At 38.9% G+C, this 24,392-nt stretch overlaps 1 protein-coding gene across 5 annotated transcripts; it reads right to left on the minus strand.

Moving 5' to 3' along the window:
- Positions 1–559: 559 nt before the first annotated feature.
- LOC149012228 (prefoldin subunit 6-like) lies at positions 560–22,878 on the minus strand. 5 transcript variants are annotated; one of them, XM_089158444.1, is made up of 7 exons: positions 22,650–22,878; positions 20,837–20,901; positions 5,188–5,375; positions 4,962–5,032; positions 4,742–4,866; positions 4,583–4,643; positions 560–2,954 (listed from the first exon to the last, which is right to left on the minus strand). In XM_089158444.1, the coding sequence occupies exons 3-7, from the start codon at positions 5,255–5,257 to the stop codon at positions 2,898–2,900; spliced, it is 384 nt and encodes a 127-aa protein (XP_089014570.1). In that variant the 5' UTR covers positions 5,258–5,375; positions 20,837–20,901; positions 22,650–22,878; the 3' UTR covers positions 560–2,897. The 5 variants fall into 5 exon arrangements, with proteins under 5 accessions (XP_089014570.1, XP_089014566.1, XP_089014569.1 ...); XM_089158440.1 differs by having other exon boundaries at positions 5,173–5,375; positions 22,650–22,877; XM_089158443.1 differs by lacking the exon at positions 20,837–20,901 and having other exon boundaries at positions 5,173–5,266.
- Between the last annotated feature and the right edge of the window lie 1,514 nt (positions 22,879–24,392).

Raw genomic sequence — 24,392 nt, forward strand, 5'->3', positions numbered from 1 at the left:
ATCTGAAATAGGGTAAACAAGCCTGGTCGGTTGGCCAAAATACATGCCTCACAATAAAAATCATTCATATTACATCTTTTAATCAGATCAAGAAATAATTTGGACAAATAAGGTAAAGGAACGTGGCCAAGACGACTATGCCACTGTAATAAGGTAAAAAGTACAGGAGAGGTGGAACTAGAGACCGTAGAAAGAGCTGATGGGGACCCATCCATTAAGTAGAGCCCCCTTTCTGTTTACCACTACCAATCGTAAGCCCCGTTTCCAGGTCCTGAAACACAATGAGAAGGAAAGGAAGTTATTTTGCAGTTCATATCACGAGTAAGGCTACTAATAGATAAGAGATTAGCCAAAAACTTAGGAACATGCATGACATTAGATAAGGGAAGGGAAGGCGAACAGATAATAGATCATTTCCCAGAGATAGGGGAGAGAGACCCATCAACCATTCGAACATCCTGAGCAATAGAAACAGATGAATAAGTATGAAACAAAGTAAATGAGCCTGTCATATGGTCGGTTGCCCCAGAGTCGATTACCCAGGAGGGATAAGTCAAATTGACATTGTGACAACAAAAAATACCTGTGGGGAATTGTGGATCAATAGAGGGAACAATGACAGAGGCTATACTCGCACTGGAAGTTGGTACTGGAGAAGATGAGTCAAGTCTGGACATCAACTGGCGAAGGTGCTGGAGCTCATTTGAGGAAAGAGGTGTTGGAGTACTCAGGGTGTCAGAACTGGCTTGATTTGCAGATGTTTGATTGTTGCCCTTGATTCCATTTCTACCTCCTCCATAGGAATTTGTTGGACGTTCATGCAACTTCCAACACTTGTCCTTTGTATGACGCTCTTTTCCACAATACTCGCAATTTACTGGAGGGCGAAAATTACCAGAACTAGATTTATTATTACCATAATCAGCCACCAATGCAAATCTATCAGATGTTTGAGTGTGTACCATAGCTGTCCTTCGACTGTCATCGGTATCTACCGTGGCATAGGCTTGAGCCAGAGAAGGGAAAGGCTCTCTAGAAAGGATTTGTGCGCGAATTTGATCAAATTCTATATTCAATCCTACCAAAAAATCATAAACTCTCTGTTTATCTTCCCATTGTTGATAGGCGATAGCATCTTCAGCATTCTTCAGTGTAAACTTCCCATAGAAATCTATAGTCTGGTAATATCCCCGAAGAGTGTTATAGTACTAAGAAAGAGGAAGATCCTTCTGCTGTAACTGATTGATTTTCCGTCTAATTTCAAAGCATTGTGCATCATTGCCAATTCTGGAGTATGTATCTTTAGTAACTTTCCAAATAGTTGTTGCATCATGAAGGAGGAGATAACTCTCTGTTATGCTAGATTCAATGGAATTTATGAAAAAAAAACCATGACCAAGCATTCATCTGTATACCACTTGGAAAGTTGCAGATCAGGTGTGGAAGGTTTTGTAAAAGTCCCATCAAGATGGCCAGTAAGACCACGAGCACCAACAGCGAAGGAAACTGAACGAGACCATCTAAGATAATTTGTCCCATTAAGTTTCACAGTGGTTATCTGAAGCGGAGAAAACTCACGATCCTTATGAATGGAAGACATGGGAGACTCTTCAGATGTACCGGATAAAGGAGATATGGGATCAGCCATCATCGCAAAGAGAAATTATTCAAATTTAGCCCCCTAAACTTTTTCGAAATTACGAAAAAATCCCTAAAATTGTTAACAATTGCAAAAGTCCCGTAAATTTTTCCGAATTTACAAAAAAGTCCCTACAGTTGTTGAAAATTGCAAAAATTTCCCTAAACTTCTTCAAGATTTACAAAAAAATCCCTGGAATTGTTGGAAATTGCAAAAAAAATCCCTAAACTTTTTCAGAATTATGAAAAAGTCCCTGAAATATTTTCAAAAATACAAAACAGTACCTTGAACTATTCAAATTTGCAAAAGCTGCCTTTGCTTCTATCACGAACTATTATTAACTACAAAATAACTCCCACTAATTCACGTAAAAAATATCTCCTCAGGTTACCTCCAATTGGTATATTGTTGAACCAAAGTACACTAGGAAAGTTTCCAGGAAAGACTAGAGAGACACAACCGGTCCGCTTAAATACCAGACTCCTTAGACAAAATTTTCCTAGACATGCACTTAATCACCCAATATACATTTCTAAGATACCCGAAAAGAAAACAAACACTTGAATAGCGACTTCAAAAAAAAAAATTCTCCGGCACCTCCGTAGGATGAAAACAAAACCTTGCTCTAATACCATGTTGTAATGTGAGGAATTACTCCACTAAAGTATATTATTCACAAGACCCCAATAGGGTATTTATAGTTACAACCTAGTTAAGTCATATACCAAGTAGGAAAAGGAAATATAAAACAAATAGAAATAAAACTCTAGACTTATTAGGAAACATAATCATATTCTAATTAAAAAACCTTAGTCCATGTTTTCAACACTTATTTATGGACATAAACTTAAACTAACCGAATAGCTCATAAATAATAGGAAAGAATTTGTGATTCTACATTCACTATTCAGTTTGCCACAGCCATTATGAATCAGAAGAATTGTTCAACTGAGTGAATCCTAGAAGAACCAGGTTCAGTACCATCCAGGCTTAAGCAATTCATGTGTAACCTTACATACTATTATATCTTGGGACAAAATGGATAAGTGACATACCTTTACATTCATGCAACCCGTCATTCAAGTATTAAGTGGGATGTACAGGCTCACATCAAAGAGTAATGTCAATACATGTAAGGAGGGGGGGGGGGGAATTTTATCCAGAACCATCCCTGTTATAAGATAGGGATATGACATTTCAATGCCAAGTCAATCACAGAGCACTTGCTGCCAAATAAGGCCTGCATCCTCAAATTAAATTATGCCTTTGCTTTTCCAGCTTGTAGAGATTGAATTCTTTGTTGTAGCTTTAAGATCTGTAAAACAAGATTGAAGACATTAGGAAGCCATTAGTAACATAACAACCAAGGAGCTAAGGCAATTCAAGGTGGTCCAGGTCCTTCCTAAGTGCTTAGGCCATTAGGCAGCACCCAAGCGATGCCTCGACAATCTACATCACGTTCCAGCATAATTTTTTAAATATATCAATTATGTAACTTACATAAACAAAATTCAATATGAAGCCGCAACATGTAATCAAAAATCTACCATCAAGTCGCATCATGTCAATCAATATTCAGCTGAAATATCACCAAATTTCAACATAAAAATAAAAGACAACAGAATTGAAGATGCAAGCTTTCAAAAGTCTGAAACAATCAAAAGATATATCAGTTCATATGTTCTTGGACTTGGTCATTTTCAGCATAGAACAAAAACCCACAAGATCATGTTGCCTTTTCGTGGGAGGGTGATAAGATAGGTAGTAATATAAAAAACGCCACTACTCAATCAAGATTCTGGTCTAGTCCAGATCTCAAACTGAGATTTTGGACCAACAGAGGACTACCCAAATCATGTTACAAAGAGGCATCCTAACTCAATTGAGTCAAGATTCTCAATCTCACCAAGACAGCCATTTCACCCCTTTGTACAGCTGGGAGATGGATTTGCCAAATTCTGATTATTTTATCTTCATGACTTTGCACTCTTTTAATTTATTTCACTTTCGAGTTCACTCCCATTATTCCATAATTCCCTTCTACCCCCAAAAAAAATTATTTCATAATTTCCCACTTGTTCCCTATTTTATTTATTTACCAATCTTCCCTTCTAAAATTTACTTGCAAACCACTTCATTTTGTTTATGGTCCTCCCATTACATTTTGATCCGTATAAATGTAAGTGGGCCCATAACAACCCAAATTTAGGGTCTTCAAATAGTAGGATTGCATCAGTTTGTCCCCTTAACAATCTTGCTTGTGGAAGAACGTCAGCAATTTGAAACCACATTATCATATTAACACGTGTGTCATCATCACCAAGACATCTTTAAACTATGGTCTAAAACGAATTATTTGAATAAACTTACGAAAAACATGCAAAATAACAAAAACAACTAAATGGAAATCCAACGTCCACCATCTGCATATTATAATTTCTCCTTAGAAAACAGAAGATAAAGTTACCTTTAAAAGCAACAATAGTGACAATTCAATTATGAGTATCTTATCAATTTTGCCATCTCACATTTTGTCCTGTTAGATTATGTTGCAAAACAGAAAAGTGACTATCAACATATGGAGGTGAAACAGTTAAATTGACAAAATGAAAAAAGGAGAAAACATCAATTCCTTAAAACTTGCCCAAGGTTAGGTTCTTGTCTTTTCATAACATCGAATGCCTCTCAGCTTGTCCCAGTTTAAGTTTTTGTCCTTCCCTTCTAGGGGCTTGGCCCTTTCAATGGAATTGTTTATCCCCCACCCCCCCAGAAAAAGAAAAAAAAAAAAAAAAGTTAGTTACATAACTATTCACTTAGGAATCCAACTAACTCAAAGTAATCACAACCAATCATGAATCTATGGTGAAGAGAAAAGTCATTAACATTTCAGTAAGGCACATAAGCATCCCATAGCAGCATCTTAGTGGTAGGTAAAGTACTTACTGCATCCTTCTTGCTATTCTGTTTCTCTTCCAGATCTTGAAGATTACCATCTAGACGTTTCCTATCAGAATACAAAATGCAAAAAGAACAGGAACCCCTTGAGAATTAGTTGTAAGCAAGAAAAAAGAAACTAAATACCCAAAAACAAAGTCACCATACAATTCAGCAGAGATATATTCAATCCGTTTGCGAACATTAGCATTTGCCTCTGCCAAGTCTTGCTTCACTAAGACTGGACCCATTAACTTGTACACATTAGCATTCTCATTCAACGGATCCAACTCCTATACACAAATAAAAAAATAAAAAATAAAAATCAGAGGAAAAGACAATAGGTGGAAAAACAATAAATGGAAGTTGAAGAGGAAATTAAACTGACTTTGAGAACAAGTTCATTTTCACCAAGCTGGATAGTATACTTCTTCCTTACTTGATGGTTCTTTGCAATATCTGAAACGAGAATGAATTTATCAAGTTCATGGACTTCCAAAAGTGAGGAAAACAAAACTTGAGATGAAAAGCTAGGGTTAGAGAGTTTCGAGACTTATTGGAAGCAATCTAAACAAAGGAGAGGAGAACAAAGAACTCGCCTTTTTGGAGCTTACTAAGATCATTGGCCTTCATCTCCAGCTCGTGCTGTAGTTCTCGTAGTGCAGAAGAAGAAAAAGACGCCATTGCTCTCACCTAGTCCAGATAAGGGTGTCAATTGGTACGGCTTAAGTAGTTCAGTACCGAATTTGAAAACTGAAACCGTACCACACCGAATTTATACAGCTCGGAACTTTTTCAGTATCTGCAAAAACGGTACAGTCAGTTTCAGTACGAAATCGGTGCGGGAAAATGATTTAAACACAGTATAATAACCTTTGCTAGAAAATTAATCAAGTTATATCTAAAATCCCCCTTATTGAAACAGATATCAAAGAGAAAACAAAAGCATCTCAAATGAATTTGCTTTGAGGCTGCCCTAGTATCAGCCAATGCCCCAGGCCTACGTGGAAGGGCGGATCAACAAAAGTGAAACCCCACTTTCAGATTCCTGTTTAAAGAATTTGTTAGTTTGTTGCTAACAACCATCAGCATAGACAGTTGACCATGAGATTCCTGGATCATCACCTTCTCAAAGTCGATATTTTTGGATGCCAGTCAAATTGTGTTGATACTCTCATTTGACAAGACTTTTCTCAACACTGGGGGAGTTTATACAACTACCATCTAGGACTGAACCAAAACCAACTATATATCCAAACCAAAGTGAACTGGATCCCAACCGTTTTCTGGTTCAGTAGGACTGATGCAAACACGCTGTCTTGGACTGACCCAAACCCAACTGGATTTCCAAACTGAGATAAACCAGGTCCAGCTTGAGTTCTGGATCTAGTAGGATTTTAGGAATTCAACTTAGTTTCCTTTTTAATTATTTTAGAACTCAGTTATATAGGATATTTTATTTTAATGCTTTCAACCTATTATTTGAAATAGAATCATAGTCAAAGAGTTAGTCTAGGAGTCTTTCATTTTTGGGAAGTTAACAACTACACAGTCTAGGAGTCTTTTATTTTTGGGAAGTTTACAACTACACTTCCTTTGAGGCATCATGTAATTAAAGACAGCCTTCAGTTTTGGAAAATTACATGTGCCTCCCCTGAGGTCCCAAAACCGTAACAGATGCACCCATACCGTTATTCTTGGACAGAAAACATTAGAATAATGTTTAGGCCAACTAAATTGCCCTTCTTACTAATATGGTTTTTTAAAACAAATTATAAGGGGAATCAGATAGCAATATTCACCCCATCATCTTCCCCAATTCACAAATCCAGAAAACCTTGTTTTAGGTAAACCCGATGCTACCTCCATTTATTCCCACCCTAGTTTGTCGCTGGATTTCTGACGCTGTTTTGGGTTGTTTTCCACTCGCTTCCTCCTGCTCTGCTCCCACTCATTCTCCCTCTTTAGAACATTTTGGATCTTAAGGTATTCACAAAACGACATTAATAATTATTCATCCAAAAAAAAAAACGACATTAATTAGTATAACAAATGGGGGAAAAAGGAGAGAAGAAAGGGAAAATGGAAAAAGGAAGAAAAGGAAAACTACTGGAAAAGTTGGAATGCAATCAACATGATGGGACTGGTATGAATCAAATACCCATCTCTCCCCCGATTCATTCGAGTCTAGGTGCAAACTCAACATTTAAAGCCATTGCACCAGAGGCAGAAAGAGAGGTGTTAAATTTCAATGGTTTCTCCAACAAAGAAGAATAATTCAGCTGAGAAAATTTCACAAAAGAAAATGGGATTTTATTCTGTTGGGTTTCTGGATTTCATGTTTGGAAACCTCGACACATGTGGAAAGGCACATGACTTTTAGGTCTACAATTCAGGGGAATCAAGGAATGGATGGGATGGGTTGAGAACGGGTAGTTTGAGAAGTGATGTAGGCCTGCCCTAGGAGCTAGGGTGTTGTACAAGAAATGGAATTCTAAGCCAACTAAGACACACTATAAGGGATGAGGGGAGGGGTTTGCACAGCACGAAATTGAATTCACACTAGAGTACAATACAGAATTAAAATTTCAGCAAAGAAACATATAAATAATATGCAAGATAAAACTTAAAGGCCTAGGGAGGAACAAATTAGATTTATTTATTCAATCCACAAAACTAGAGAAGGGGGAATGAGGCATTGCATTCAAAGTGACAAAAAAAAATACCGCAGTAGTTCATCAAAATGACCTTTCATTCAATGAGGGAATAAGTATTACATTCAATGTATGAATCTAATCCCAACCCAACTAACACTAACATCAATTCAAGCACCAAAAGGAATTAGTAACAAAACACATTACCAGCAGCCTCAAATAATAGTCCAACAAAACAATCAGGAGAATTACTGTAAAGGAGAAAGGTGAAGAAAAACAAGGTAAGCAGGGACTGAAAGAATAAATTTTGCAGAAACAATTCTGCTAATAATATTCTCGACATAAAAATAGAGGGCCAAGATAGCAGAAGAAAAAGATGCAGAAGAAACAAGAAACAAGAAGAGACAGCAGGTGGGGCTGTCAACAGGAATTGGAGAAAAGAATGAACTAGAAGCAGCAGGATTGCCATGAGGTGGGCAAGAAAAGAGGAGACAGAACACAGGTCTAGAAAGAAAAATAGGATTACAGAAAACAATTCTTTTGTAGGTGTTCCATGAGAGAAAAGGAGGTGAAAAGAAGAAGAAAACATGAGGTTCTAGGCAAGAAAATACCAAACTAGAAAAAGGAAAAGGGGGAGAGAATTTTCAGACCAAAAAGAAACAGAAAGAAGAAGATGAAGGGCTTACTGAGAAGAGGGAGGGATGAACTCCTGCCAGCGCGAGAGGGGCTGCAGTCGCATTATTCTGGTTTCTTTTTTTTTCTTTTTCTTTTTCTCCTTTTTTTCCGCCCCATCTCTCTCTCTCTCTCTCTCTCTAATTCTTCATAATCCCACAATATTGGTGGTTACCAAATTTAAGGGGAAAATAAATAAATCAACTTCGTAAAATAACCCCAATATAATAAAAGAAACAGACTAAAGTTCTACAACTCCAAGATATAAAAAAAATCCCTAAACTACTCTCACAAAAATGACCCAATAAATACTAATACTAATATGTAACAAGAAATGTGGTCTGAACCATGGTCCAAAGGGTCCAGATGACCTAGTAGCCAAACCAAAGCGAAAGGTTCCATCGCCTCCGCCTCTGGTAGTAACGAGGGGTGGATGGGCATGGGTGTGATGTCCCCATCAGAATGTTCTACTAAAAGAGGAGGAAATTTCAAATGGGCACTACTGGAGTTTCAACTCTTCGCTTCCCTGCTGTCCAAATTGAGGAGAACTTCCCTGCTGCTTCTGCTGCAACCCGGGACTCAAATACAGATTCCTATTCACCATTTTTGCAGGTTCAACCCCCATCCGCTGCCAATTTTAGATGATTAATGAAGCTTGAAGCATTCAGGACTGTTCTATGATAACTTTGGGATCAGAACTGGAGAAGCTAGTCTCTATCATGACTCTATTCACATGGGTATCAAAGATCAAAATAATGAGATGTTCAAGCTCCTCCTTCACAGTTGTTGTTGTTTGTCTGCATAATTGGCTTGATCTTGCTTGGTTGAGAGTAGATATGAGAGAGAATTGGAGATTGGGGTCAATACCAGGGAGAGATACTGAGCTGAAGAAGAAGATGTTAAGGATGGAAAAAAGGACAATAAAGTAATTTTACCCTATTAAGGGTATTTTGGTCATAAAATGTCCAGAATACTTTAATCTTCAGCAGAGAAAATTCACGGGTAACAATTTGGGCACGTGCACTATGGTTTTGGGCCCTCAGGATAGGCACGAGTAATTTCCCAAAACTGAAGATTGTTTTTGTAATACATAATGCACTCAAGGGAGATACACATAAATTTCTATTTATTCTTATTCTATGATGAAATTCCCATGGTTCAACAAATCAATCTCGATGGCCATCTGGGTGGGCCAGAAAACCGAGATCTCATCAAGATGGTGTATTTTTTCCAGACCAACTCAAACTAATTCGATGGCCCATCTAAGGTGGGTTTTAAGGCTCTGTTTGGGCTGAAAATCAGTAACCAGCCTATTTTAGGCTTTCTAAATACAGTAGCAGCCTTAGATTTATGAGAAAACAAGTGTAGATGTGAGTTCGGATTTGACCCTAAGTTTGAAACCATGCACTAGAAAAGTGAAGATGAAGACTTACAAATCTTAAAGTACAAAGACACCATAGAACAATCGATCCCTCAAGACTGGATTCTTCTGAAACACGATTCTTACTGTATGAATAGGGATCAAATCCATATATAAGGAGTTGCAAAAATAGCCATTATATTGTAGATGAAATCAAACAAATCCACACACAAAACCAGGACTTTTACAAAAGATAAAACCATGGAGGATAAGATTTTTTGGTTAAAACAGGGTGAGACACTTAAGATATTTTGTGACATATCACGGATGATCAGAGGCCACATTAATTGCAGGAAGATGAGTTGTAAGGGTCTTTTGCTCTGAGAATGTAATGGGTAAGGAGTGATGGACCCTCCCCCTTCGGTGACCCCCCTCCCCTCCCTCTGCCTCTACATCACCCCCACCTCCGCCCTCCACCTCCTTCAGCTCCTTTCCCCCTACGCCACATCCTATTGCTTGCCCCTATCCCTAGCCGAATGCCTAGAGCTCTCTCTTCAAACCCTAGGCCTCATCTTGCAACCTTTCTTTCATCCCTCCTTCCTCTGACTCTCCCATCCCCCTAGTTCGTTGTCCATCCTCTGCCTCAGGTCCTGATATTCTCCGTTGGAAGAATGCTGTCCTAGGACAATTCCTTGGCCCCTACCCTCCCCTTGGTATTGTCAAAGCCTCTCTTGCTAAGTAGTGGAAATCATTGGGTTCACTAGATACTTTTGTTATTGAGAATGGAATTTTGCTCTTCAAGTTCTCCTCTCCTGGCTGTCAATCCAAGGCCATTGATGGCTCTCCTTGGTTTGTTGGGAAATCCCCAATTGTCATTAAACCTTGGGAACCCTCCATGCCCCTCCGCAAGGTCGACTTCAACTCCCTTCCCCTGTGGATCAATCTACTTGGTCTCCCCCCTAGAGTTTTGGAACAATGAATGCCTAAGCCGCATCGGCTCTGTGTTAGGTCGCCCGCTTCGCACTAACATGAAAACTTCCAGACTTGAAAGGCTTTCCTATGCTCGTCTTTATGTCGAGGTGTCGGCTTCCAAACCCCTGCCTCCCTGCATATCCATTGTTGATGACTCGGGTTCTCATATCAACCAGATTATTGTTTACAACTAGATTCCTACTTGGTGCTCAAGATGCCTAATGTTCGGTCATGACATTCACAAGTGCTCTTCTGGACCAATTCCTGCTGCCCCTGCACCCTCGTCGGCCGTTCTGGTGCTTTCGCTTCCTGTGGCGTCGGTGGGGATTTCTGCCTGTGCTGTTCTCCCTCCAAGTCTCTTGCGTGATCCTCCTCTTGCTGCTGGTGCCTCGTCTCCAACAAATGATCTGTTGTCGCCGCCACCTCTTGTCGAACTGATGCTGCCGCCGGATTCTGATATCCCTCGCAGCCTGGTTGATCGACTTGAACACTTAACTGTTCCCGCTGCTGCTAATGCTTCTCCGTCGGTCGCCTCTTCCGCCGGTACAACTTACAGTAGAAGAAAGGGAAAGCTAAGCCTTCGTACCTCTGCTCCTCCGTCGTTGCCTGTAGCTACTGGTGGTTCGACTGTTGCTCTTTCAATTCCTACAAAGTTAGATTGCTTGACGTCGGTTCCTGCAAAAGTTTTGCCTGCTCCAACCATTTTCGTTGACGCCTTTGACGGTTCTGGTATCCTCGACCTGCTGCTTTTAGGTCATTGTGCCCTCTGGTACGTCCGGCCATCCTCTCCCAGGTAAATTTCCCTTCTCATGCTAGCCCTGGTTCTGTTGAGCCATCTAACCTTTTGCATCCATCTCCTTCGAGCCATCCCCTCTCCCTTTCTGCTTCCTCTAGCCTCCTTCCTGTTTACCAAGCAATTGACCGATCCCCAAAAGCTGCTTTTTCTCACCCTTCTTAAACCTATACTCCACCGCCTCTTGCAGCAAATAATCCTCTTGCTCATGGGCCTAACTTCCATAACCCAAGGCCCATGCTATCTCTTCCTTTTTACCTCTGAACTATCCCATCTCAAACCCTCTTTTAAAACCCAGCCATTCAACTCAATCACTTGCCTTACCCTCATAAATGAACCCCAGAGCCCACCTAGCCCAACCTATGGTTTGCAAAATAGGCTCTCTGACCCTGTTCGGCCCACCTTCATTGGGCCTGCCTATGTCGCTTTGTCAGTGCTTTTTAATCTTTGCTTTAATGTGCAATGTATTTTGCTTTATTGTGTGATGTTGTAAGCACGTTGCCTTCTTTTAATACAATTAATTATTCATCCCACAAAAAATCTTAAAGTACACAACCATGACTTGATATAGATGAATACATTAAGGTTTAAACTCAAACAGTACATCAAACATGTTCACATGACAAGCTAAGTTATATTTAATCCACATCCAAAGAAGTAGTGTGGAACATAGTTTTCCGGAAAAGATCAAATTTGGGATGATCTCTCACCTTTCTTCAGAATTTGCTTAAAACCCACTTGAATCTTTGTTGTAGATGCTTTAAACAAGTATTTGCTGAAGATTAGGAAGTGTTTCGACCAAGGCAGCGGCAAAAACTCCGGCCAAAACCAAGGCAGTGGCAAAAACCCACTTGAATCTTTGTTGTAGATGCTTTAAACAAGTTTTTGCTGAAGATTGGGAAGTGTTTCGACCAAAGCAGCGGCAAAATCTCTCATAATTGCAAGAGAGACAAGATCTTGTTGAGTGGAGTCGAGATGACTAAATCTCAATTGAGATCTGCAGCTTTTATAAGGTAGCTTCAGTCAATCTCAAACCGAGATCTTGGCCTAGATATACAACTCTTCCCATTTCACTTCCCCCATCTCGTTTTCGGGTTTCTTTGATATTTCACAAGCTCTCAAACCATGGCAATTCCCCTAGTAATGGAGACAATTTGAGATAATGATAGTTATGGTTTAAAGCCCATGGGCTCTTTGTGTGTGCAAACTCTTCTTCCTCCACCCTTTCTCTTATACATTGCTCTCTTCCCCTTCCAAATTTGATTTCTTTCAGCTGCACCCCTTCCCCTAACAGCCTGCAATCAACTTCATAATAAAGCCAAAGGATCCCAGCCTCTTCCTTCCCATTCAATTCAACCTCCTCCTTTTCTTCTCCAACTGTTCTGTTAACATACTGCTGATACCAGCAACAAGGAAAAGTTGTTCCTTTCACTCTCCCCAACTCTCCTGACTCTAAACTGTAACCTCTTCTCCCTTTGTTTTCCCTGATTTAAGACTGTTAGCAAAAACCAAACTCGAAAAAGAAAAAAATAACAAAGAGAACCCCACCACCCTCATTTCCCTTCTGAAATTGTAAAGATACCGGTAATAGAGAGAGACGCACACACGCGCGCGCACACACAAAGAGACGCAGAGAGAGAGAGAGAGAGAGAGAGAGAGAGAGAGAGAGAGAGAGAGAGAGAGAGAAGAAGAAAAGGCAAGAGACAGTAGAGAGCCAAAATATGAAATGACAAAGGCAAAAGCATGAGAGAGAGCAAGGAGCAGTGGACACCCAATGCCCAAGAAAAAAGGAATTGTCTCTGATTTCTTCTGTTTTTATCGAATCATACTGTTGGATTCTACTAGGAGTTCAATTAGAGTTTGTATTTATGTAAATTTCTATTTCTTGTTACCCAAGTAAGGGTAATTATGTAATAGTGTACTTTCCACTTAATTATAAATAGAGGACTTGAGATCATTGATCAATTAAGCCATTCTACCAATATCGTGTTTCTCAAAATGGCATCAAAGCCTAAGTTCAACTAGGGAAGTGAGAAAGAAAAAAAAAAAAGGAGTGGCAAACCTACCTCCTCGCCTCTCTCTCGCTGTCGCTGTCGCAACAAGAGTATCGAAACCCATCGCCTTTTCTTTCTGGCAGTTCTTCAAACCCATCAAAACTTTCTAATAGTTCTTCAAACCCATCAAAACTTTCTGACAGTTCTTCAAACCCATCAAAGACCCATCGAAACTCATCGCCCTTTCTGGCTGTTCTTCAGTACCGCTGCATACGGTGAGTTCAATTCGACAAAACCAAGAACAGAAAAAGAAAAAAAAAAAAAAAAAAAAAAAAAGGGAAAGAGGAAAAAGAACTCCGCCATCGTCTTCACCATCGCCATCAAAGCCACCAAATCTACTTCACCCACCATAGACATTGCCATCACCATTGAAGTTCCAACATCGCTGCTATAGTCACCTTATGCCATCGTCTTAGCCATCGCCACGAAGCCAGGTAACCTTCTGAAAGTCCGAAACACGATGATGCAGTAACCTTAAAATCCCATTAAACCCTTGCTCTTTGGCCGAACCATATGTTTGGTTCTCTATATATTTAGACCAAACCAAACCATATTTGGTTCTCTTTAAATTTAGACCAGACCTGTTGCTCTTTGGCTGAACCATATGTTTGGTTCTCTTTAAATTTAGACAAAACCAAACCATTTTTTTTTTTTCCTTTTTTTCTTTCTCCAAATCTACTGTTATGTTAGCCAAAAAAAAAAGGCTCATATCATTACTTAGAATTGTTTTGGGTAGTTCGGCTATTGCATTCTGCGACGTTTCTGTTACTTCGAAAGGGTGAAGACTGAAGAACTGCAGAAAATTGTTTCAACATGACAACTATTAATGGTACTCCTGCTCCCACGGGCTCCGAACATTACCGCACTCTTCATCCTCTTTCCGTGAGATTTGATGGAACAAATTATTTGATCTGGTCTCAATCTGCTTACCTGACTATTGCCGGAAGAGGACTTGTTGGACACATTACAGGCGCCACTATCAAACCTACTACCATAGGTGTTTTACAGAATAAATGGATCTCAAATGGCTCGCTTATTATGTCATTTCTTTTGAATTCCATGATTCCAAATATTGCCCGTGGATATCTATTACTTGTTACTGCAACCTAAATCTGGAAGGCTACTACTGAAACATATGGACAGTTGGGGAATGATACACAAGTTTATGAGCTACAAAAGAAGCTTCATGAGATCACCCAAAAGGAACTAACTGTGGCCCAATATTATGCCACATTGCGATCTCTTTAGCAGGAGTTGGATCATTATGGGGATTATCACCCCACTAACCCAGATGATGTGACTACTTATATGAAGCACATTGATAAGATTCGGGTATATGACTTCTTGGCAGGTTTGAATGTGGAGTATGATCAGATTAGAGTGCAAGTATTAAGTTGATCTCCCTTTCCTACACTAGAACAGTCTTATGCTCTTGTTCAGTGTGAGGAAAGTCATCGATTAGCCATGCTTCATACTCCTATTATGGAGAAGTCAACCTTACAGTCTGTTCGCACTAAATTTGATTCGACTAAGGAGATTGCCAAGTGTGAGCACTGTCACAAACCATATCATACCAAGGCCAATTGCTGGAAACTGCATGGGAAACCTGCTGATTTTGAGCAAAAAAGAGCACAAAGAAAGGGAAAACCAAAGGCTAATCTTTCTGATACAGTTTCCACAACACCCTCTACAGACTTTGGTTTTTCACAGGAGGAGTTAGCTACTCTGCGACGTGTTCTGCAGTCTTCTACTGCCGGTACAGCCTCTACCACTGCTTCCTCTACTACCCATACCAACTCCTACCTTGCTACTTCAGATAAAACTTTTACAGGTTTTCAAGTTTCTTCAGTTTCTACTCCTTAAATCATTAATACAGGAGCCACAAATCATATGACAGGTTTATTGTCCTTTTTCTTACAATATTCTCCAACTTTTGGAAAGGATAAGGTTCGAATTGTTGATGGCTCCTATTCTTCCATTGCTAAAAAAAGGACCATTTAGCATTCTCCATCACTTTCTTTGTCTAAAGTTTTACATGTTCCCTCTTTCTCTACTAACTTGCTCTCTATCAATAGTCTTACGCATGACTTGAATTGTAAAGTGACTTTTTTCCCATCTTACTATGTCTTCAAGGATCTGGTAATGGGGAAGGAGATTGGACGTGGTAAACTAGACAATGGACTTTATTTGCTCGAGCCAATTAGAGGATCTACTTCTGCTCTGACTACATCTTTTAATCCAGTCCATTCGGTAATATCAGACCTTCATCAGTAGCACCGTAGGCTAGGTCACCCCCTCTAGGAACTCTTAAGAAAGTATTTCCTGATTTGGTTTCTTGTTGTAATGAGGAGAATTTTTTTTGTGAAGCCTGCATTTTTACGAAACAGACTCGTTCTACTTATTTACCTTTTCTTCATAATAGAAAATCTATTCCATTTATGCTCATTCTTACTGATGTGTGGGGTCCCTGCCGACGTGTGTCTATTACTGGCCATATGTACTTTGTTACTTTTATTGATTGTCACTCTCGTTCTACATGGATTTATCTTTTAAAACTCAATTCAATGCCACTGTGAAGATCCTTCGCAATGACAATGGCACAGAGTATATTGATGATGAATTTTAAAGATATCTCTCTGACTCTTGGCATAATACACCAGACCAGTTGTGTTAATATGGCTGCCCAAAATGGGGTTGCTGAAAGGAAGAATCGACATCTTTTAAAGAGAGCCCGTTCAATTATGATTGTTATGAATGTACCTGACCAATACTAGAGTGATGATATACTCATTGCTTCTTACCTTATGAATAGGATGCCCAGTAGGATGCTTGGTTTTAAATGTCATAATGAGATTCTCCAGGGAGCCTCTTCTTTTATTATTCCCCCAAAGATTTTTGGATGTGTGTGTTATGCCAGAATCACAACCCACCAAAGTAAGTTGGCTCCCCGCGGCCTACGCTGCATGTTTTTGGGGTATTCTGCTACTCAGAAAGGGTACAGATGTTATCATCCTCCTTCCAGAAAAACCATTGTATCCATGGATGTAATTTTTAATGCGTCTTGCCCTTACTATACACCTCTCCAGGGAGAGAGTCCTAGAGGAGAGGTGTTCTTTCTAACTCTAGATCTTCCTATCACACACCAACACAACTTAAGAGTTCAAAAAGAGTTTCCTAACCATGGGGAGACTTCAGCCAGTATACCTGAGGACTCTAATCCTCCCCCTTCATTTTCTGAACCTATCCAAGGGGAGACCACTATTGTGAGGCACACTGTTGAGGTCTTTCAAAACCAGATTGACCAAAATAAAGAGGTGCAGACTTATCAGAGGAAGAATTACAGCTGGCTAAAGCAGATGGAGAAAGGTGACATGTTACCACTTCAGTCTCCTACTCTAAAATCATATTCTACTATTCCCCTTGAGGTATCTTCTTCTGATCTTCTTATTGCTGTTTAGAAAATGAGTCAGATCTTGTACTCAACATCCAATAGCTAAATATGTTTCTTATAAGTCTTTGTCTGACTCCTACCTTGCTTTTATATCCTCTCTGTCATCTGTATCTGTTCCTAAAAGTTGGCAGGAAGCCTATGCTGATAAGATATGGAAGGCAGCTATAGTAGAGGAAATGCAAGCAATGAAGAAAAATGACACTTGGGAGCTGGTTACACTTCCTCCAAGAAAAAACCAGTGGGCTGCAAATGGGTGTTTGTGGTTAAACAAAATATGAATAGATCAACCAACAAGTTGAAAACTAGACTAGTTGCAAATGGGTTTACCCAGACCTATGGGATTGATTATCAGGAGACTTTTGCCCTTGTTGCAAAACTAAACATTGTCAGAGTTTTGTTGTCTGTAGATGTGAACAAAGACTGGAACTTGCACCAATTAGACGTAAAGAATGCCTTCTTACATGGGGAGTTAGCGGAAGAAGTCTATATGGATCCCACATGGTTTCTCCGATAACAATACTGTAGGGAAAGTTTGTCGGTTGAAGAGGTCAATTTATGGGTTAAAACAATCTCCTAGATGCTGGTTTGGACACCTCCTGAAGGCAATGACTTCTATTGGGTACAAGCAAAGCAATGCTTATCATACACTATTTGTCAAGAAGTCAGGTACTAACATCACACTTCTCATTGTTTATGTAGACGATATTGTCATTATAGGGAATGATGGTGAAGATATTCAAAGGTTGAAGGACTTTCTTGGCAGAGAGTTTGAGATTAAAGATCTAGGGAAGTTACAGTATTTCTTAGGGGATTAAGGTGGCTCGATCAAAGAAGGGTATATTCCTATCCCAAAGAAAGGATATCCTATATTTATTATCAGAAGTGGGAATGTTGGGGTGTCAAATAGTTGATACCCCTATTGAAGCTGGAGCTAAACTTAAAGAAAAAGAGGGAGAACCAGTGGACAAAGGAAGATACCAAAGGCTGGTAGGGAAGCTTATTTACTTGTCCCACACCAGGCAAGACATTGCTTATGCCGTGGGGATAGTGAGCCAATTCATGCATGATCCATATTTAGCTCATATAAAGGCTGTTACTAGAACACCTACAGCATTTGAAGGGAACTCCTAGAAAAGGAATACTTTTGTCACCCACTGATAATCCAAAAGTAGAAGTATACACTGATGACTGGGCTGGATCTCCAGACAGGAAGTCAATTTCAGGATATTGTACATTTGTTGGAGGTAATCTAGTGACTTGGAGAAGTAAGAAACAAAATGTGGTTGCTTTATCCAGTACCGAAGCTGAATATAGAGCTATGGTTCGTGGAGTTTGTGAGCTACTATGGTTAAAAGGTTTGTTGTAAGATATTGGAGTCCAAATTCCAAACCCTATGATGTTATATTGTGACAACAAGGCTGCTATTAGTATTGCTAATAAACTGGTACAACATAATCGAACTAAGCACATTGGAATTGACAGGTTTTTTGTCAAAGGAAAGTTGGAACAATGGCTTATCTGCATGCCTTTTGTAAGTCTAGAGACCAAGTAGCAGATGTTTTCACTAAGGGTTTAAAAGAAAGAGATTTTATTCATATTGTAGGCAAGTTGGGCATGACTAATATCTATGCCTCAACTTGAGGGAGAGTGTTGGATTCTACTAGGAGTTCATTTAGAGTTTGTATTTATGTAAATTTCTATTTCTTGTTACCCAAGTAAGGGTATTTATGTAATAATGTATTTTCCACTTAATTATAAATAGAGGGCTTGAGATCATTGATCAATTAAACCATTCTACCAATATTGTGTTTCTCAACACATACATTTGGGCTCACTTCATCATTGCAACTGGAGCTATTGTTGACAGTTAAGTCATTGTTTTCCAAATCATCATCTCCTAGTCGAGGTTGAAGTAGCAGTTGTTGTCCCTGTTGAGGTCAATTTCCTCCATGCTGGTCTCCTTCAATTCCAACATGTCTTTCTTTTTCAGCCAACTTCCTCATGGGGCAATAGGGTAGTTAACGACAAGTTGGTCTTCTTTTGCTTTTTCCAACAATCAGTCTCCTTTAGACTCCCATATTCAAAACATTATTGCTCCCTTATGTGCTTATCTTCTATCATGATATCTTTTTCTTTTCCAGGATATCTCCTCCTTTCTATTTTTATATTTGTTTGTCATCTTATTGTTAATGAAGTCGACCCTTCTTATTCATTATACTCTCCTCTATGCACTTGCCAAAGTTGATGACAATGCTACTGATTTATGGTTTTCACTTTATCACAATCTACCCTTGTTACCATAAACCCACCACATCGATATTGATGAATATGAGTTACTCCTTTCAAGTAGAGGCAAGTTCCATAAAATTTAGGTTAAACTTTCTAAACTGAAAACAGGTCTTATAGAAGTTGCAATATTAACAACTTGTATAATACGATGTCAAGAATGATACACTCGTCTGAAGGCAATCAGATGGGGAGGAAACTGTGAACAATGAAGTGATGATCAACCTTTGCTACACGGGTCCAATCGAAGTGGTAATTGAAGGCTCATTCAATTGTCCAATGTCACTTTCGCACTTCCACAATCAGATTCCCATCAGAGAGATGTTATTTGCTAGAAACCTTCAGCAGATCATGATAGTTGACGCTACCTTGTGCTAGATCATCACCCCCTGTCGAAGTCAATAAGTGTGGGTCCCAATAACATAGTATTGATAGTTGATACTCTAAACTTAGAAACTTGTGCAAGCTTTTCTCAACACCGGGGGAGTTATTCTAATTCTCGTAGTTTCCTTATTTAGTTTCCAAGTTAGAGAGAGTCAGTCTTATTTTAGGAGACATTTATTTTTCTTTATATATGATGGTTGGAGACAGCTTTGATACAACGAATTGAGTTATGGTCTCATAGCCTGGGGATGTGCATGTACTCACCTTCTTCCCAGCCCCCCTTTTCTTCTCTTCACCCACAACTCTGATTTCTTTCAGGTGTACCTCTTCTCCTGGCCGACCCACCATCAAGGTTAATTTACATTTCTATTCATTTGGTTGTAAATTATCTAACATTTTAGATGGTTTGCAAATACATAATCTTTTATTTTGGGTAGCAAATAGGAAAATTTCCAATTTGAGTTTTCTTAAGTTTATATTTTTCAATAATGTAAGTTTTAAGCATGGTTTAAAGCAACCCACAATACGATACAATACTAGCCGATACATATCCATATTGGATTATGGATACAGCCAATATGATCATGATAAGCCCCTAATAACCAAGGGAAGGAATAAGAGGGAGTACGCAATATCACCTACAGCTGCTACAGGGGATCCAAATGAGGAGAAGACAGATGGCAGCATCCAATTGGACAGCAGCCACTAACCTGCTGTAAACAGAGGAGCAGAAGGAACAATCCAGGTGGCAACAGATAAGTGGCTGATTGTGTAAGAGATTGTTAGAATTCAGGGAGTATGTAAGGGAGGAGGAGGGGAGGAGAAAAGAGGCAAGTAAGTGCTTAAGGAGAGGGAAACCTCTGGGGAATGGCCTAGCCATGGTGTTGCTTTTGTTTATCTGTGTTTCGATTTTGTTTGTTTAATTTCAGTAGTCTTTATCAGTTATTAGAATCACAATCTGTATTCAGCAGCTATATCCATATCAGAGTTGCTTTTGTTTATCTGTGTTTCGATTTAGTTTGTTTAATTTTAGTAGTCTTTATCAGTTATTAGAATCACAATCTATATTCAGCAGCTATATCCATATCAGAGTTGCTTAATGAAATTGACTATAACTCCAATATTATTCTGCTGTTATGCTGTTCTAAGCTCATAGCTTTCAGGTAATGCTTTCTCATATATCTGTTAGTAGTAAGAGATTAATGGGAGTTCAGTGAGGGTCCTATCAATACATATCAATAGGTCTCTTATTTTTTTAAAGGGTATGCATTGGATTGCACAAAAATCTAGTGACCAGAAAACGATATAATACTCGATACGAGATGATAATCTCTTAAAATCACCTAACCAATACGATAGATACCAATACTTTAAACCTTGGTTTACACAAGTAATATGGAATCTTTATTTCTTTAGATTTTAGATAGATGTATTATGTATAAAAAAAAAAATTGGTGCAAATTGAATAGAATGGAATAGTTGAGTTATGGTTTGAGTAGCCTAAGGCCTATCTGCATGTGCACTCCTTCCCACCGCTTTCTTAGTGGTCTTCTGGTCCCTTGCAATTCTGAATTTCTTCCGAACTTCCCCTTCTCCTAACTAGACCTCCACTTGTCCTGCATATAATAGGAGCTTACCCTTCCTGAGTTGAAGCCTTTTATGGATCAGATCATGCATGGGAGTGCAATGGTGAGCAGTCAATCTGGAAGGGATCAAAGGACAAAACAGGACTTTGTCAGGAAGGCAGCCAAGTGAGAAACCATTCTACTTAAGCAAGGACCTATTCAATCTCAAAATCTTCTGCACAGAATAGATGAGATTTACAGAGCCTTCGAAAAAAATCACTAAGTAATCAGCTTTAAGGTAAGGTGGGGATTTTTGAGGAACAAATAAGACTCTTAACTGGGTAGGGAAGTTGGAACAATGCAAGGTTTAAGAGAGATAAATACCAATATTTAAGGGATATAATACTGTGCACAGGAAACAATAGTCAAAACATGTAACTAGAAGAAGGGAAGGAGGGGTAATAGAGAATGATAACAGGAGGTAAAGAAAAGAAGAAGCAAAAAGGAGGGAGATGCAACTGACAAAGAATCAAAGGAATCACCTAGGAAGGATTCCAAAAATATTTAGAGGAGGAAGATGAGAAACAGCAATACAACGGCCAACAGGCCCATGCTACACCACAATAAACTCAAACCAATTCTTCAATTCATTCAAATGATCCATAGCAACGGTTATACACATAATTACATACAAATAAAGACTCCTGTAAGAAATTGAAAGTACTCTTAGCTAGGAGACTAACTCAATGAGACAACTAAACAAACTGGGAAACTTCTAATAGTCTACAAAGCAATATGCTACTAAACCAACAAGCTGGAATTGGTTACAGGAGGTCTAGGAATCCCAAAGGATTAACCTGATTCAGCTACATATCAGTATAACTATGCCTAAAAGAACATCAAACAAATTGAGTGTTTCTGATTCGGAGCCAGGTGCAGGTCCCTTATTCGGTCCACAAGACTAGGAATTCTTTTTTAATGTTTATTGTTTTGGTTATCAGGGTGCAGAACAACTACATGACTCTGCTCAAACCTTAGTGGTCTTTCTCTCTTCCTCTCTCTTTTCCTTTCTTTTTTTCTTTTTTTAACAATCATTCTTCATTCTTTCATAGTTGTAAAGGCGTCGCCTAGGTGACCAAGGTGTCAGCCTGTCCCATTGGGTGGTATCTACTTATTTTTCCCCCACCATGTTCCCCTTTGCTGCCTGGACACCATGACAACTATGATTCTGTTACACTTAATCTTCCAATTGTCTACAAGTAGTCCCATTTACCGTCCCTGCTAGCTGTTACCATACAAAGCCTCTGTAGAGTCCCTTAAACCATTATCAAATCCCAATACATCTATAACCCTTATGCCCCTCCGCAAAGATGCCAATATCAGGAAGCTGGCTATGAACAAGAAGCATGATAAGTAAAGCCGTATCACTCAAATGCACTTAATTACCTAATGAGCTGTCTCAAACATTCAAAGCAAACTAGGGGTTTTAGCTTAAAAACATCTTTAGTTCTTCCACAGACGGGAGAAGATAAGGCCTCACAAAGAAGATACAAGTGACTTTAACTACAGAACTGACGTAAATCACTCTCCAAGCAAAGGAACCATGTCCTGTTATACCCAAACAGAAAAAATCTTGTTTTACACAGACAAAAGATCTTCTCCCAACGAAACTTATTCCAATTACATTATTTTCTATTTTATTTTGAAAGCTAACGTCAAACTCATTCAATTCATAAAAAAAATAAGATTCAATAATTTGCAGGGTTCGAAGCCCCTTCATATGTAATGATCTCAAACAATAATTACACATTAGAAGAACAAAAAAGCGGGAGAAGAAAACTAATCAGATAAGAGAAATGACGAACAGAGGGGAAGACTTTCTTACCTAGCGTTATTTCTTCTCTTGGGGGTTTTGCAAAATTGCTGCAGACAACCTGAAGGGTAGAGAAGAAGGGTGAATACTGAGGTGGATATGGAGTAACTAAAACACGTCAGAAATCTTAGAGGGAGAAAGAGATGATAATCGTCAAATGTATTTGCATGCTCCCAAGAATTCAAAAATCGGCGAAATATGGCCTGTTCGGTCGGTAGAGTTATGAAAAAGGCAAAAAAATAAAAAACTGCCAGTGGAGGAGTAGTAGGAATGGTTAAGAACCTACTTCTCAGTGAGAGGTCATGGGTTCAACTCCTACAGGTGCATATGTAATATCCCTATCCCTATATATAAAAAGCGCCTTTGTACCCAAAAAAAGAAAAAGGCAAAAAATACTTATCGTAAAAGAAATCAGCGAGAAATATATATTAAAAATATATATAATTTCTCGTTTTATTATAATTGTTTTTCTTGTCAAACAAATATTTAGATAATTTTTTGTCATTTATATATAAAATTTCAAAGATAAGATTGATTGACCAAAACAGATAGACTACATTTGTTTGCGGGAATAAAGGTGGGGTGGGAAAATTCTTGAAGAAATCAAATTTTTATTACTTTTCCTTTAAATTCCAAAAGTGTAAATTGTTTGGTTATTTGAGGTGGGCAATTTTGCTTCAACACTGCGCATTAATTGCGCAGCACTTAGCTGCAAATGGCTCAAATTGAGCCAACAAATAAAAATTAAGCACAGCTGTTCATTTCAAACCAAATGAAGTTTGAATGTTTTAAGCAAGATAAACCGGTTCGATGAATACATAAACCAACGAAAATGCAAACTGAACCGATCAATTCATTCAAACATTTCAAATCGAGGAACTACCCTCGTCTTCTTCATTCCATTGAGAAGCAATCTGAGAGGAGAGAGAAAGAGAGATCTTAGCTGCGCAAGGGTTTTTCCGACGAACGAACTAAGGAGAAAGAGAGAGCTTGCGAACGAGAGGAAGCCGTCTCCTTCGTTCTCAAACCCTAAAGTGTTTTTGACATTCTCAAACCCTAAAGGGAGAGTGTCTGCGAACGAGAGTCCGACAAACCTCTGATCCAAGTTGAGCTCAGGCTTCAGGCGACAAAGGAGAGGAAGAGAGAGGTTAGGGTTCCTGCATCTACTTATTCATTCTCAAATAACCGAACGAGAGAGAGGTCTGCGAACAGTTTCTGGAACGGTAAGGACGAACACAAAGGGTCTTTAGGAAAAAGAAGAAGAAGAAGAAAGCTTAGGGCAACCTTCATTTCGGTTCCTTGGTAAGCCATAAAATCGAACAAGTTTCCTATTTTTTATAGTAATCCTATACTTATGTTTAACTAGGAAAGGTTTCTATTAATGCTACTACTCTGTTCTTTGAAGATTTTTACTGTCCAAGGTCTGATTGCTAGTTTTGTGAATTGAAAGTGCTACTGCATGTTTGCTATGACAACAAGGGTTTTCTGATTGCTAGTCAAGAAATTTAGGTTGACACCATGTCAAGTAATTATTTGCTATGTTTAAATTTGGAAGCTCAGAGATACCCAAGGAGAATCCTTTCTTGGGACCTGATAGCACTCGTATCAAGAAAAAACAGGGAAACTTAGGTTTACAATCCAGTCTAGAAACTTTGTTAGATTTTGTCAAATGCTACGATGACATATGCATTTTTATTATTATTATTTGATGGAATAATTCATATTTGATCCTAGTATTTTTGGATATAATTCTGT

Source organism: Hakea prostrata, chromosome 6 (genome assembly GCF_041222555.1).
Source record: "Hakea prostrata isolate BN-2017 chromosome 6, UWA_Hpros_2, whole genome shotgun sequence".
Lineage (NCBI taxonomy): Eukaryota > Viridiplantae > Streptophyta > Magnoliopsida > Proteales > Proteaceae > Hakea > Hakea prostrata.

Coding starts and splice junctions, on each gene's coding strand:
- LOC149012228 (XM_089158443.1), bottom strand. CDS start 5,257: ATGGCGTCTTTTTCTTCTTCTGCACTACGAGAACTACAGCACGAGCTG. Junction 5,033..5,172: donor TCTTAGTAAGCTCCAAAAAG/GCGAGTTCTTTG, acceptor TTCTCGTTTCAG/ATATTGCAAAGAACCATCAA. Junction 2,955..4,582: donor AGAATAGCAAGAAGGATGCA/GTAAGTACTTTA, acceptor CTTGTTTTACAG/ATCTTAAAGCTACAACAAAG.